Source organism: Mesitornis unicolor, unplaced genomic scaffold, assembly GCF_000695765.1.
Source record: "Mesitornis unicolor isolate BGI_N332 unplaced genomic scaffold, ASM69576v1 scaffold2117, whole genome shotgun sequence".
Taxonomy (NCBI): Eukaryota; Metazoa; Chordata; class Aves; order Mesitornithiformes; family Mesitornithidae; genus Mesitornis; species Mesitornis unicolor.
In genome coordinates, this window is record NW_010194115.1 from 1 (window position 1) to 15,274 (window position 15,274).

At 38.6% G+C, this 15,274-nt stretch overlaps 1 protein-coding gene across 1 annotated transcript in view; it reads left to right on the forward strand.

Annotated features, from left to right (window-relative positions):
- Window positions 1-357: 357 nt before the first annotated feature.
- PI4KA (phosphatidylinositol 4-kinase, catalytic, alpha) overlaps window positions 358-15,274 on the forward strand; it is a gene marked incomplete at both ends in the record, with an annotated part of 48,636 nt that continues 33,719 nt past the window's right edge. The window contains 12 exons of the mRNA XM_010187667.1: window positions 358-510; window positions 1,123-1,188; window positions 2,209-2,305; window positions 2,687-2,878; window positions 3,611-3,711; window positions 4,269-4,398; window positions 5,417-5,546; window positions 6,217-6,312; window positions 7,017-7,200; window positions 7,952-8,055; window positions 9,015-9,183; window positions 12,841-12,891. Of these exons, the coding sequence (XP_010185969.1) occupies window positions 358-510; window positions 1,123-1,188; window positions 2,209-2,305; window positions 2,687-2,878; window positions 3,611-3,711; window positions 4,269-4,398; window positions 5,417-5,546; window positions 6,217-6,312; window positions 7,017-7,200; window positions 7,952-8,055; window positions 9,015-9,183; window positions 12,841-12,891 (1,473 nt within the window). The remainder of the gene's footprint in view (window positions 511-1,122; window positions 1,189-2,208; window positions 2,306-2,686; window positions 2,879-3,610; window positions 3,712-4,268; window positions 4,399-5,416; window positions 5,547-6,216; window positions 6,313-7,016; window positions 7,201-7,951; window positions 8,056-9,014; window positions 9,184-12,840; window positions 12,892-15,274) is intronic.

The window sequence follows — 15,274 nt, forward strand, 5'->3', positions numbered from 1 at the left end:
TGGCAGGGATTGGACTGGGTGATCTTCAGAGATCCCTTACAACTCCTAACATGCTGTGATTCTGTGATACACCAGTAGAATGGGAATACTTCTTGTCAGCAGTGTCTCTGACATGGACGCAAGTCATTGAGATGGATTCTTCCGTTGTGATCGTAAACTTTTAACGAACTAATGTATTTTTTCATCAGAGTTCTGTCTTGATTTACCAGTAGATTAGCTGAAACCCGCCTCTTGATAGTTTGGAAGTCAAAGCCTATACCTGTGTTGGAAATAGCTCTTTAATAGTGACTAAGCATTAGCATTAAACAAAGTTTGTATATTCTCTCCCCAAATTTCTATTTCTGTTATTTTTTCTGATCAGGTTCATATCTTCCTGATGGGAGTGCACTGGATCCTGATTATTACTTCTCTACAATCAGCTCCAGCTTTTCAGTTTCTCCTCTCTTCAATGGCATTAACAATAAAGAGTTTAACATCCCACTGGAAATGCTCCGTCAGCTGTTGAACATGGTATGTGGTGTGTTCTTATGAAGGCTGCAGTGAGGTTGCATTTTAGGTATTTGTGCTAGAAATAGATGCAGTTTAAGTTTAAGCTTTTAGAATTGCAAATAAAAAGACAGTTTTTGTCTCTCAAGCTTTGTGTAATGTTATTTTTATGGCATCTAATGTGATGCTTTAATGGTATTCCTAAAAAGCTCTCATGTGAACCATGAATAATTTGGAAAATCAAATACATTTATGTCAGCTTCTTCCTGTTTGAGTCTTGGAGACCGCTTGATCTGAGGTAGCTTACAGACTGCTAGTTGCTGAAATAGAAGATTGGAGCTTTTTTCTGTGAGAATGAGTCTCTTTTCTAGAAGAGTTTATTTGCTGGAAATTCATGCACATTACAGAAACTACTGGTCCTATCAGCTTTCTGCACCAGCTATTTTGGAACAGCACACAGAAGCTCAAATATGTTTATTCTTGCTGCAGCCAAAAATTCTTGTAGCTCTAATTTCATCTGACGCTTTGCAGTCAAGTGACTCGTGCTTTCTGTGCATGGGCAAAATTGTATTGTCTTCCTATCTAGAGTCATCATTAGGAAACATCTTTTTTATTTTATTGTTTTTTCCTCCATAGGTAAAACAGATTGTTGGGGATTCTCTGCTAAAGACCTTAGATGCAGTTGTAGCTGAGGTTTCAGAGGTATGTATTAAAATTCCTTTTCTAATGACTTGAATACTTTTTTTTTTCTTAATAATTAATACTTGGGAAATTAGTCTTTTACGTATATAAAGTAGGCCTTCTCTTTGCAAAATGATACTAATTTCCTGTTTGAACTGTTCTTTCAGTGGTTTAAATCAGCCTTGGGCTGCGTGAAAATGGGGAGTGAAGGGGGGATGTTTTTCAGTAACGTAGAAGGAAGTAGTTACTCTCTTAAAAATGAACCATTTTCTTACTTTAGCTCTATTGCCTTGCCAAATTACAGCATTGGTTGCCCAAAACTGTTTTATTGTAGACTAAAGTTTTAATTATGTATTACAGTAACATTGTCATCTTTTCATGTAGATAAAATGTGTCAATTGTTTTGTTTTTCTGGCTTGGAAATCACTGTTGCTCTTTTAGGTGTCATTTCTCCAAGTTTAATAGTGTTACAGTTTGTGGACCTTTACTTTCAGAGGTGGCACACTTGTTTCTGTAGGTGTACGCATCCTTGTTCTCCCTGTCACTGGGTGCAGTTCTGTAACAGCCTTCACCACGTTTTACAGAGTTGTCCTCATCTCCTTGGGGGTGTAAAGCTGTGTTGGAAAGAGCGCATTGAATTGCGTTGGAAAATGGATTTGCTGTTCTCTCCAGCCTTTCTTTGAGTACTGCCATGTTTGAAATGTAGGGCTACGTGGAGACAGCTTCAGTTTCTCTTTTTGCTAACTCAATAAAATTATAGGCTTGAATCTTTTTTTTTCTTTTTTCTTCTCCTGTTAGAACATAGATGTGCACTTCAACTTGAAAGTGTGACTGAATCTTGTTTAATGCACTGAATGGCTGGACTTTTTCTTTTGACAGAGTTAAGGGGGCAAACCCGTCAGGTTACTTCTGGTACCTGTTTTAAAAGCTTGCTTACATTGTGGAGGAAAACAAGTTATGTGACTGGAATAAGATTTGTTTGTCCATACAATGGAAGATCTGTACTTTTGAATCAAGCAGGTTGTTTCTTTTCTCTTTCAGACGAGTGCTAATGCAGATCTCTATTACAAAACATTCAGTGACCCTCTTTATCTTGCTCAGTTTAAAATGCTGAGAGACACATTATACTATATGAAAGGTATAGTATTTGTATTTTTATTAATTTATCCTTCATTATGTTTAGGATCCAAAATGTTGTGTGTATTATATTGAGTGCTTGAACATAGGGATTTGCATTTCCTGGGAACTCCCGATTTGCCGTTAAGTTTATATTTTGAAATATTTCCATGTATAAAAGGCGCTATGGAAATAGCAAAAAATTATTCGAGCATCACTAATAGATGACAGTGCAGTTGTCTGCTTACTGGTGGATATTGCTGTGAAAGTTATGTTTAAGTAGGGGATAAACATTCTGAAAGCACTTAATATATAATGTAGCGATGGATTTTATATATGCTGTCATTCTGATACACTGACTCCCATCCTTCTAGTATAACGTTATTTCCTTTTATTTCTTTAGACCTTCCCAACTCATTTGTGAAGGAAATCCACGATTTTGTGCTGGAGCAATTCAACAGCAGTCAGTCAGAACTTCAGAAAATCCTTCATGACGTGGATCGGCTGCACAATGAACTGAGTCCTTTAAAACTGCGCTGTCAGGCGAATGCTGCCTGTGTGGATCTCATGGTGTGGGCTGTGAAAGACGAGCAAGGTAAAAAATTCTCTTTGGTCTCTGGAATGTCTGTTTTCTGTTTATAAGTTGTAGAAGTGCTTACAAGATCTCTCAGAGTAGACGGTGCTTAGAGAAATACAAAATAAATTTCAGTGGAATACAAAAGTAAAGCTTCCATCAGCAGTTGTTGAATTAGTTGGCCAGGTAGTTAGACATCTCTTCATAGGAACAGAAACAGGAACATCCTATTGGCTTATCTGCAACAGCTGGTATAGTTGCTGCACTACATACAGCTGCTGATTTTCTACTGTATTATATGTTTTTAATTATTGCTCTTAGCGTCTTCAATCTTTGTCAGTCATTCTTGTAAAGAAAATGTTTTTTGCTTTGTTGCTAACAGGGTTGGGAGGCTCTTTCTCAGTTTATTTTTTTAAATAATTTTTACATATCTTCTGAATTTGTGAAGGATTTTTTCCTTTCGACCTTGCACTACTTAATTTCTGTCAAATGTGAAATATGCTCAGAATCAACTTTAAATGCCATCTTTCTTTCAATTGTAGTGTTTGACAGAGCTGTTTGGTGCATTTACTAGGTTTCCAAAACTGTTTTTGCACAATAAACACTGTATCTCTATGAGGAATTGTAACATGAGGAGAATGAAGCTGATAAATTTTCTGTTGTTTTGTAAATTCCAGTAAGCATTGGGTTGTGTGTGGCCTGATAACAAATCTGATAAACATAAATTTTTCAGTTGTTTTTTGTTTGTTTCAGGTGCAGAAAACCTGTGCATCAAGTTATCAGAGAAGCTGCAGTCAAAAACCTCAAGTAAAGTCATCATTGCTCACTTGCCACTGCTAATTTGCTGCTTGCAGGTCTGTCTGTACAGTATTTGACATTGCTGTATCAGAGAGTGAGTTTGGGCAGTTGTACAGGTTGCTAGAAGAACACTTTTTATCTGCTATTTGTATTACTTTCCATCAATGTGTGCCGTGTTTGGATTTCAGTGGTCTGGTGTGGAAACTAGAGCTGCAGTAGAGTAGTGCTAAGTCAACTAAGGCTTGGCTATTCTATTTTTTAATGTGTTATTATTGGGCACTTATTAATAGTCTTACAAATGCAGTGGTTTCCACCACATAGTAAATTATTAGGATTCTCTAAATGGTTGAACTTGTCCAGTAACTTCATTTTTAGAGAGTCCTGTGAAATCAGAGCAGCAAGGCTTGACTGACATGACGTGCTCTAGGGTAACCTAAAAGAATTAGAGGCTTGAAATGTCTAAATCTTCCACTACAATTCAAATAGCCCAAAACTATGTATAGTTTGTTTTGGTTTGAGTCCCTTTGTATTGAGCTGAAGTTGCAAGCTTAGAGCTGAAATACAGATTGTGCTGTTATATTCTAAAGCTGTGTTCCTCTTCTGGTTTTTTTAGGGGCTAGGTCGTTTGTGTGAGAGGTTCCCTGTTGTGGTTCATTCTGTCAATCCATCCTTGAGGGACTTCCTTGTGATACCTTCCCCAGTGCTTGTGAAACTTTACAAGTATCACAGCCAGTATCACACAGGTAAAGGAAAAAAGGCCGTGTTCCAAAGGATATGCACTTCCAACTTGTATAATTTGTGATGCTTTTGGATATTTTGTGGTCACAACTGTAATGGAGATGCATTCGACTTTATATTTTTTTTGGTGGTGGAGAAGAATGCAAAGCAAGGTCTGGTAGAAATGTATCTAAGGGCAAGCAGTATGTATAGAGCTACATTTTATCCTAGCAGCAATATTGCTGTGCCTCTTCTGCTGAATCTGAGTCTTATGGGAAGCACTTTTGTCCTGAGTGAGATCACCAACAGCTGTAGTGTGATACTGCAGTATAGAAGGTTGTATTATGTGTGTCAACCTCCAGCACTCAATTCAGAGCAGATTGCTTCGGGCTTTTGTCCACATAGGCCTTCAAAAACCTCCAAGGACAGAGATTCTACATTGAACCAATGCACAGTTATCCTTATAGCAGGGAAGAAAGATTCACATATCCAGTTGGAACCTCCCTTGTTTCAAGTTAGGTCTGTTGTGTCTCATTCTCCCATGCAGCCTGATTCTGTCTTGTCAGTAACCTACTTTACGTTTTGGAATACAGCTGTTAGATCTGTCCAAAGCTGCCTCTTCCAGACTGAACAAGGCCATTCTCCATGCAGGTCCTGTTCTTCGGCACCATCTTGATGGCATTTGGCAGGTTTTTAGTTGTTGTTTTCTAATTGAAATACCAAGTTCTGATTTCCATAAAGAAAATGTTCCATTCAAATCACTTGCTAATGCAAAAGCAGTATTGTAATGCTAAAGCAGAACAGGTAAAATGAGAACCGAAGGTGACTAAATTTAGGAATAATTATTTAGGAATAGTTAAATGCAGTAATATCTTGCATAGCTAGCGATAACATATGCACTTCCTAAGTTCTTCAGCTCAACTCTCGGAGCTGTCAGGTAGGCTGTTTGGTGCTCACCAGATATTGCTCTGCCTCTGCGCTCTCATCTTGTGGAAATAAGCCATTTCAAATGGTGCTGATTTCCATACTCTGTGTTCTTAGTAGGTGGTAATGACATCAAGATTAGTGTGACCAACGAGCATTCAGAGTCCACTCTAAATGTAATGCCTGGCAAGAAAAGTCAACCATCCATGTATGAGCAGCTGCGTGACATTGCCATAGACAACATCTGCAGGTAAGTGAGAGACTTGCACCATGTTGGAGCTTGAGTTTGGTTTCCCAAGCAGAAAAGTATTGTGACTGTTAAGAAGGGGCTGCTCTGTGCTGCTATAAAGGCTTTTGGCCTTTTTTGATTGTAACATCATTTTTCTTGAAATATCTCTTGGGTTTCTTTGTGTCCTATTTGTAAAATAATTCAGTCTCATTGTTTTGCTTCCCACGTATGTAATTCATGCTAGTCACCACTGTGATACTTAGTGGGGTTTTTGTTTTCTGGTTAGCTTGTCATGTTGTGTGAGGCTCCTGTAACAGAAGGATTGTTACACACTCAAATGAGAGCAGTGTAGTGATTATTCTTCCCTTCTAGGCAGCTACAGAGAGCTAGAGGGAAGACAGATAGTTGGTGACTAGAGACAAGCGATTAAAGTTTCTAAAGCAATGGATTCTGAATTTACTGCATACACCCATCTTTATTGTTGCTGGAAAAAGCAGAAGTAGAAACTCCACTTTTTTTTTTTTAAAACACGTCTGCAGCACTCCTAGGCAGTAAGTTCTTATACTGCAGTATAAATTTTTTTCCCTTATACCTAGTGTGAATTTACAGTAGTAAAAAATGAAATGTTTAACTTAGGCATTTTTTTCCACTCTAGATGTTCTAGCATATTTTCTGTTCATTATTATTCCAGGTGCTTGAAAGCTGGCTTGACTATAGATTCAGTGATTGTTGAGGCCTTTCTTGCCAGTTTATCTAACCGTCTGTACATCTCTCAAGAGAGTGACAAGTAAGTTTTTAGTCATCAAACCAATTTTTTCTTCCCTCAGTGAACATGAAGCTTGTTTTACGATATAAATATGGGCAGCATTATTTTATAATTAAGTGTCTCTGAGATTAGTGAGCTCGTGTGTGGGATCAAGATCAATTTAAGAGACTCGCCAACCACAAAAACCCCCAAAGGGAGATCCTGCTGTAGCCGCTCAGACTGTCATGTCCTAACGTTTTGCAGATGGTTTATCTTTTTTCCCTGTTGTTCAGAACAGTTTGTTCTTGGATTAGTGTGGGTTTCTTGGATAGCGTGTTTGTGCGGTTGTTTGTTTGGTTTTTACTTTGAAAACCAACTTAAAGAATCATTGAATCACAGAATGGTTCAGGTTGGAAGGGACCTTAAAGATCATCTGGCCTAACCCCCCTGCCATGGCGGGGACACCTCCCATCAGACCAGGTTACTCAAAGCCCCATCAAACCTGGCCTTGAACACTTTCAGGGAGGGGGCATCCACAGCTTCCCTGGGCAACCTGTGCCAGTGCCTCACCACCCTCACAGGGAGTAGATGGATATGAAGAGTGGCAGTATTAAAGTTGTTAGTGATGTTTAAATTCAGTGTATGAACTGTTTCTTACATGAAGTGTAACCAAGCTTGGAGATCTTGATAACTGTTGAACAGTTACATGTATAGTTTTGAGGTTTTTTTCTTTGTTTTTGTAACAGGGAAGCTCATTTGATTCCTGACCACACAATTCGTGCTCTAGGGCACATTGCAGTTGCACTGAGGGACACCCCAAAAATGATGGAACCCATCCTGCAGATCTTGCAGCAGAAGTTTTGCCAGCCACCTTCTCACCTTGATGTACTCATCATTGATCAGTTGGGTTGCTTGGTCATCACTGGAAATGTAAGGAAAGAACTGGTCAAGAGAGTCCCAATTAATGATCCCTTTCCTTCAGTTAAAAGGAAGTGTATTTTAGAAAGTGCTTTTGCAGAAGTCTTTTAAGGTAGTATTTTTTTTTCTTCACCACAATGACATCAGAAAACAAAAGCTAAGTTAACAATGTGTAAGATGCTGTCCCTGTGAAGATTAGTCTCCATAGAAAATAATAAGGGAGTTTTTAAAAAAAAACAAAACCCAGAAAACCAACAAAACCAAAACTGTAACAACCCACCAAACTCAGTGTTTTCAAAAGATATTTAGAAGTTTATGAACTTGACCTGTGTTCCAAAGAGGTGCACATTATCTCTTTTTCATATCAGTAATTCTGAGTCTTGGAGGTCCATACATTTAAAAGTATCGATTGCCTTCTTCAGTCATATGAGAATTAACTGATTCAGCTTCTCTGAATGTAATTTGTGCCCATGAGCAAACAATTAATTGTCAGAACTCAGAAGCCTGAAGAAAAGTTTTCCATCAGGAAGGCAGAGTTAAAGAACTTAATAAATTTATATAATTTGAGCGATTAAAACAGTAATGAAAGCACTTCCACTGTGTGCTGTATGGAAGCTGAAGCTGTTGCTCAGGCTATGACCGGATACCTCTGTGAAGAACTTCATAATACTTAGTGTATTTTACAGGGTTGTTCTTTAGAGAGATTGTATTCAATAAGCTTTACTTAGTGATTTGCTTTTTGGGGTTGTTTTTTTTTTTACAGCAATATATTTACCAGGAGGTGTGGAACCTGTTTCAGCAGATCAGCGTTAAAGCAAGCTCAGTTGTTTACTCTGCCACAAAAGATTATAAGGATCATGGATACAGGTAACACTTAGCTGTGTGTCTTAGACGTGTGACTGCTGTATTGAATGTCCTTTATACTACATCAGGGACTTTCACTTTTTTGCAGTATAAGTTTTATAACAAGGTTATAAATAAGTTCTTTTTTCTTTGATATGTATTAGTTTAAAAATAGTAGCACTTCATAATGTAGAGATTACTAAAAATGTTTTTTACTACAGTAGTACTGATTTTTTTTTTCCCCTCTGTAAGGAGTTAATGTTTGTAAATGATAGTTGGCATTGATGACTTACGTGATCTGTAATTAAAGTAATTAATCTCTCAGCCTAGAAGAGCTAACGAAGTTCCCTTGGGTTTCTGTGTGTGTGTGTGTTTTGGTTTCTGTTGGGTTTTTTGTTTGATTTTTTTTGAGGGGGGGTTGTGGTGTGGTTTTTTGGTTTTGTTATTGTGGTTTTTTTGTTTTGTTTTGTTGTTTTTTTTTAAGAATGTGCTAAAAGATTATCCCTGACTTAATTGGTATTTAGGGTAGGCTGGATATCTTATAATGTAGTAGGTAAGTAGGAGTCAATGTTTTAACATACTGTCTGACCCAATGCGATCTCAGCTTTAGCAATAACTGATAAGAATTCTGATTCTGCTCAAGAGTTTTCCCAATCCAGAAGCACAGCCCTTTGCTGCTCCTTGGCTGTAGCTGTATCTGCTGCAGGAAAGTAATTTCCTTTTGGCTGTGACAGCATCAATAAGAAAATGTCCTCCAGAGGCAAAGTTTACAAATAGTTTTTCAATTAAATACTAATTGCGTTCAATCATCAGTAAAGTGATGTGCTGCTATTCGTAAAAACAAAACATAACCCTCCCAGAAAAACCCCAGTGAAAAAGTGTCAGTAGCCTTATTCCAAGAGTTACTATCAGCATTATGAAGAAAGAACTGAAAATGTGAAACATTGACGAATTGCTTGTCCACAACTGTTCTTTCTTCTCAGACACTGTTCCTTAGCAGTCATTAATGCCCTGGCTAACATCGCTGCCAACATTCAAGGAGAACACCTTGTGGATGAGCTACTGATGAACTTGCTGGAGCTGTTTGTTCAGCTCGGGCTAGAAGGAAAGCGAGCCAGTGAGAGAGCAAGCGAGAAAGGACCGGCACTGAAGGTCAGGTTTGCACTGCTTTTTAATTGTATGCAGCTGTGTATTCATTTGGGTGGCATTACTAAAGATGATCTTCTGTGTGATTTTTTTTTGTGCCAAAACCACACCCTTAACACACAGAGACAGACACACACAGAGGAAAAAAAAATCAAGCTTCCTTAAACTATGTTCTGATCATGCAATATAAGTGCATATCTGTAATGCCTTTCAAACACCTAATGCATCTGTGCATAGTATCTGAGATAAAGCAGTGGTACACCCATCGTTCAGCTGAGCGTGACTTTGTGTGGGGCTGAGTAACCTGTCTGGAGCGCTGAGCTGGTAGAGGCAGAGCTGCAAAAAGAAATATGCAATGCTGACTACTGAGCTCCTCTTACTAATTCTTAAAAGTCTGTTTAGATGTGACAGAATTCTACTTCTGATTTTAGTAGTGTCATAGGATCATAGGAAAAGTCAGGTTGGAAGGGACCTTAGGAGGTCCTGGAGTCCAGCCTTCGGCTTGAAGTAGTCAGCTTGTGTCATCCTGACTGATCTTGAATTGGTGTTATGAGTGGGTGCATCTTGATTTTTGACAAGATCCAAGCTGGTGCGGGCCTATCTGGCTAGACTTGTAATGGAAACAGTGCCGTGAAGGGTAAATTACAGATTTAATTAAAATCCCTGCTTATTTCTAGGGGTGCTTAAGTTGGAGATGAAGTTTATATGAAAAGCTTGTCTAAGAAAGAGGAAACTTGCCCTTTGTATGGTAGGAATACTTTGCAGAAGAGTAAATTTGAGTGGTTTTGCTTTAAAATAGAGTTCTTTCTGAGTGCAACGTACAATTGTGATTTGTAAAGTTTAATACATGCTGGCCTTTAAAAGTCCACGAGAAGGCCTGGGAAAGGAATGTCTTTAAATGCTGGCTAAATTTCTGAAGGAGTAGCTTATGTGCAGTTACTTTATTCACTCAGAATTCTCTGCTTTTTTTCTTAGGCGAAGACTTTTTCACCTCACTTGCTACCAACCTTTCTTCCCATTTCAATAAAACACCCAGAGTACTCAATGTGCCTATTGCAAACAAAATTCTCAGCCTTTCCCACAATAGCTTCCTTGCATTTTTGCTCTAAAATATACTCATAAACAAGCTGTTAACCTTGACTTCTTCTTGAGATACATATTATCGCTTGAAAAGCAAAATGTGGTTGCTTCCTACTCAGCAAAAACCAGACCCCTCCTCTGGTTCTGTTCCTCCCCAGTGTTCAAATGCTGAAACCTCTTGGTATTCATGCACTTCCTTAGGATAGCTGGTGGAAACTCGGTGTTTGATAGTGATTCAATATAAAAGAAATACACTTGTATGCTTTCCAGTATGAACACCTTTGAATTATTAAAGTTAAGGTTTACTTGGAGATGTGCTTTGAGAGCTGTCCCCTGCTTTTTAGGGCAGATAGGTAACGCTTCCTTTTGAAGTAGGCACATTTTCCTAGTACAATGTGTTTTTTTCTTTTTAATCTCTTTTTTCCCCCTCCTGTGCATGCTACATTTTATTAGTAAGTTGTTTCTTTATCCTTCTGTGGGTTGGGTGAACTTTCTTGGTAAATCCCTCCGAAATGAATCTGTTTGCACTGAAGACAGACCGCATTTAATCAGAGATGCCAACTCTACCCTTAAAAAGGAACTAGGACATGTCTAGAATCTGCTTTTCGTGGAGTCTGTGGTGGAAAATGTCTTTCCACAGGCTTCATAGATGCTTTTATCCACAGACAAGCGAGCTGAAATGGTGAAAAACAGGTTGTAAACATTGCTCTAAAATGACACTTCTAAATTAGGGTTCCACCCTCCTCCTTTCAGGGGTATTTTTCCACTGTTTCAGTTTTGGTTTTACTATGGGATGCAAACTGCTGCACTGAATTTAAGCTGCCTGCAGATGGAAAAATAAGTGATTTAACATGGATTTGAGCTAGGAGGCAGTGTTTCTTTATTATGAGGCTACTGATAGCAGTTTTCACTAGAACACTACTCAGTGTTACGAAAGGTATTCTGAAGACTGGGTTACTTAATTTTCAAGAGGAGGTAGAGTGGGTATAACACGGCACATGCTGTACTCACAGCAAAAGCATTTTTCGGTCATTTGATAGTTTGCCTGTGTCCTTTGTTTCTTAGCATGCTTTTCTATGGACTTACATTTGCTCACCAACCATTGAAATACTTCAGTGGCTTATTCTGTTTTAAGCCACATTTTTCAACCATGCAAAAGTGGCTTCTGTGAGGGGAAGAAAAACAACGTTTTAAATTTATTTTGCTGTTGGTGATACTTAACATGAATGTCCCCTGAGTATGCCCAGGGATGGAAGTAATTGCATCTTATTCATCCTCGGTGTTATATATTATCATAAAGAGGCTGATACCGAATTTTTGATTCGGAATAGAGAACTGGGTTTTCTGCAGTTGTCTGTTGGTGTCATGTGCTGGGATCTGGCTATCTCAGCTTGGATCTCTACTCTGACTCTGCAGCAGTTTGGCGGTGAACTGTCCTGATGCTAGCAAAAGAAAAATAGAGTGACTTTTTTCCAGTTGTTCCTACCCCTTAGAGTGACTTGAGTGCTGTTCTTTTGTTCCCTGTAAAAATATTTAAGGGTCCATCTTTTGTTTTGCTTCATCTCGGACACTACAGGAAAGCGAACTAAAGTGTGTTTTAGTTGGGTTGTATCATTATTGTTTAATCTGAAGACTATTTGGCTTTGTTTCTCTCCCTCTCTCTCTCTCTCTTTCTTTCCTTTTCTTCTTTCTTTGTTTTTAACTGCTTCCTTTCAGTTTATTCTACTTCATGCACTGCTGTACACTGTTAGTGTGTCTGCCTTGCCTCCTCCCTGTGGGACCTGCAGTCTCTGTTGCTGCTCTTTCTCGTGTAAGGTGGAAGCTGGAGAGTTCTCTCCGTCCCAGATCCAATATGGAGGGATATGGGAGGCAGGGAAGGACTTTAGAGAGGAGATCTGTGCTATTTTTGCCTTACCAGAGGAGATGAGAGACAATGTGCTGTGTGCAGTGAATGTTTTCAGGTTTGAAACACTGTATTTGGCCAAGGGCAGACACACTTGTATAGAGTGCAACCTAATAAGTCAAAGGAAATACGTGTTTTCCTTATGCTTCCTTTATTTCAATGGAAAAGGCTGTCCCTGCTGCTTAATTGAATTCTTGAAAATGATGGTTTTTTACAGACTTGTTATTTTTTGCTTCATTTTGGTGGTAAAATGAGACTTTTAGTAAACATTTGACACTTGCCAGTGAGCATTTTTCTTGCAGTTGTTGGATGTCAGAGTAGATGTGATATCAATGAATGTTCCACACCCCCCCACCCCTTTAGCTCAAGGCATAATATCTGACTGCCAAACGTAGAAGGCTGTGCTGGAAGGGGCGAAATAGCCCTTCAGTAGTCTGCAGGGACTCACCTGAAAAGCCCTGTTGAAAAGGCTCCAGGCTGTGCCCAGTCCTGTGCGTTTCTGGGTGCTCTCTTGGCCACCTATTGATCTTGGCACATCTGTTTGCAAGATAGAGAGCTGTAATTGGCAATGTTTTGTTGGCATAGACAGTAGGAATATTTGATGCTTGAAATATGTCTTGCAGCAGGTATTTTAGAAATGCTTCTGTAGATGTTTTGATAATTTCCTTTTTCTTTTCCAGGCCTCCAGTAGCGCAGGGAATTTGGGTGTGCTTATTCCAGTTATTGCTGTGGTGAGTATCCGATCGTTGGGTTGTCGCAAACAGAACAATTTTTATCAGCTCTTTCAAATATCAGTGCTACTTCATGGTCAAATGGTTTGATTAACAACTATTGCAGAAGCAAGCATCCAAGAGAAATAGAATAGTATTGTAAAATAATATCTCTTGCTCTAAGAAGAGGAGGGAACATTTGTATAATAATGACAGATCTCTTTAATTAATCTTTTGTGATTCAGGGTTACATTGTCACTAGTCATGAATTCGAAAGATTCATGAGCTAAATAATGCCACAGGGGATGTTTCTTTGAATCGTGTTTGATGTGCAGTGTAGTAAACAGCACGTATGTGTGGCCTGTGGAGAAAAGTCTAAAACAAAAGAGAATAGAAACAGAGCTAAAAATAAATCTTAGCTTGGCAGCACAGTGAATTCTGCTTCCTAAGAGGAAGAGAGAAAAAAAAGAATCATTGAGAAAGGAAGGAGGAAGAGGAGGAAGTGTCAGAAGTGTCCTGTATTTTCTGAAACTAGAATTGGCTGTCATATTGAAAGTATTTTAGGAAATGTGCAACAACACTGATGTCCATTCCAGACTCATTTGTTTTGTTGTGTATCTGGTTTTGGTCTCTGATGACAACCTTTTCTGGAGGAATTTTTTTTTTTTTAGCGAAGTGTAGCTACTAATTCAGCCTGAAATTGGTGTGCAACCATTCTGGGTCTCTAACAGAAAATCTGATATGCCCAAGCAGGGGTTTCCAGGTCAGTAGGACTAGTTGCCTAACTGCTGTAGCTTTCACGTGAAACATCATTTCTAAAAGATCCATCAACAAAGTTCAACTTACTGGAGGACAAAAAAGCACCACCTCACGCTCTCTCCCCTCCTGAAGTTGAATTCTTGTGTGGAGGTTGTCCTGCACGGCTGGTGGGACAAAAGGGTAAAATGTCTTACATGCTTGCAGCAGGCGTGCCTGCTCGTATCCTGCTCATACTGCATCTCTGTTAACAAGCAGAAAAAACCAATTCATTTCATACTCTGCCCTCATAAACCTCTTTACTGAAGCTTTTCAAAGAGTAGAGACTAAAATTAGGACTGGTTAAAGATCAGAGAACTGTTCCTTTCCTTCCCTTGTCTCTTCCAACAGTTTCCAACGTGAGCTCTTCCTGAATTCACCAGTGATTGCAAGGGCTAGATCCTAGCTTTACAGAAATGTGTTTATTAATGGATGGCTGTTATTTAGTAGCTGCTCAGTTTTTGCATGAACTAGCTAATCTTGTGTTGAGAGATGTTCTAGTGGGTAGTATTTTTCAGCTGTCAGTATTGCCAGCACTGATTTGAGTGAAGGCAGGATCATTCCTTGCATATTGAGAAAAGGTTGATGCTTGTTAGAGACTTAATGTAAAATTTACGTAAGTACTTTTCTGCTTCAGCTTTTTATTGATGATATATTTGTTCTGAATAGCTGATGGTAACTGTATTTTTCTTAACCAATGTGACCTTTAAATGGAGTCAGATAGTGCCAGAATCTGAAGCAAGAGTTAATGGTTACATTATGGTTGTTGAAGCAAATATTTGACTTTCTTGCACAACGTATGAAGATCATGAGTTTTGGGCAGTAGCTGATTTGCTTTTGTGCTTGAGCTCTTTCTCTTCAATAATTCCTGTTACTTATGTCTCAGAAACCCCATATTTCAGATGCTCCAGCTCTTTTAATTAGTGATAAAGTAATTAAATCTGGGGCATGAATATTTAGTCTTTTGAATATGCTTTTCTTTTTGAATATAGATTAAACAATAAAATGTATATATGAATGTTAATGATTTCTGTAAATACCCTCACTGAATTATGAGGCACACTTTTTTTAAAGGTATGATGCAAAGCCAGGTATGCAAAGATGAATGAGTATGTTCATTGCTGTAATAACTCGAATGTAAGATGCAACTGTTCTTTGCACTGGGTAGGTAGTAATATGCTACAGAGCACAGGTAAACTTTTAAATGTGAAACAGGCTTTAGTACAGCATTCATCTTGGTACCAGAATGATTCTGGTAATGATGGATCAGATGGTGTAGTTCCAATACCGCCTGTACCGATGATGAGATAACTGTGTTGAAACCGTACAAGTTAGGCTGGGGAAAAGCAGTGGATCCCTTAACATTTCATTCCTCCAAGATGTTTTATCTCCTCTTATTTGATACACTGCTCCATAAGGTTCATGGTGTGTAAGTTTGCTGAATGTTAAATGATGCACGCAAAAGGAAGAACGTAGACACCCGCTCTTTTTCAAGTTAGATTTTGTAAAATACCCAAGAGGGACTTAGGCTTCGAAGACTGATCAGGTATTCAGGATTTCCTTGTTCCTATTTATTATAAATAGGCATCCCAGCACAAATTTAGAGCTA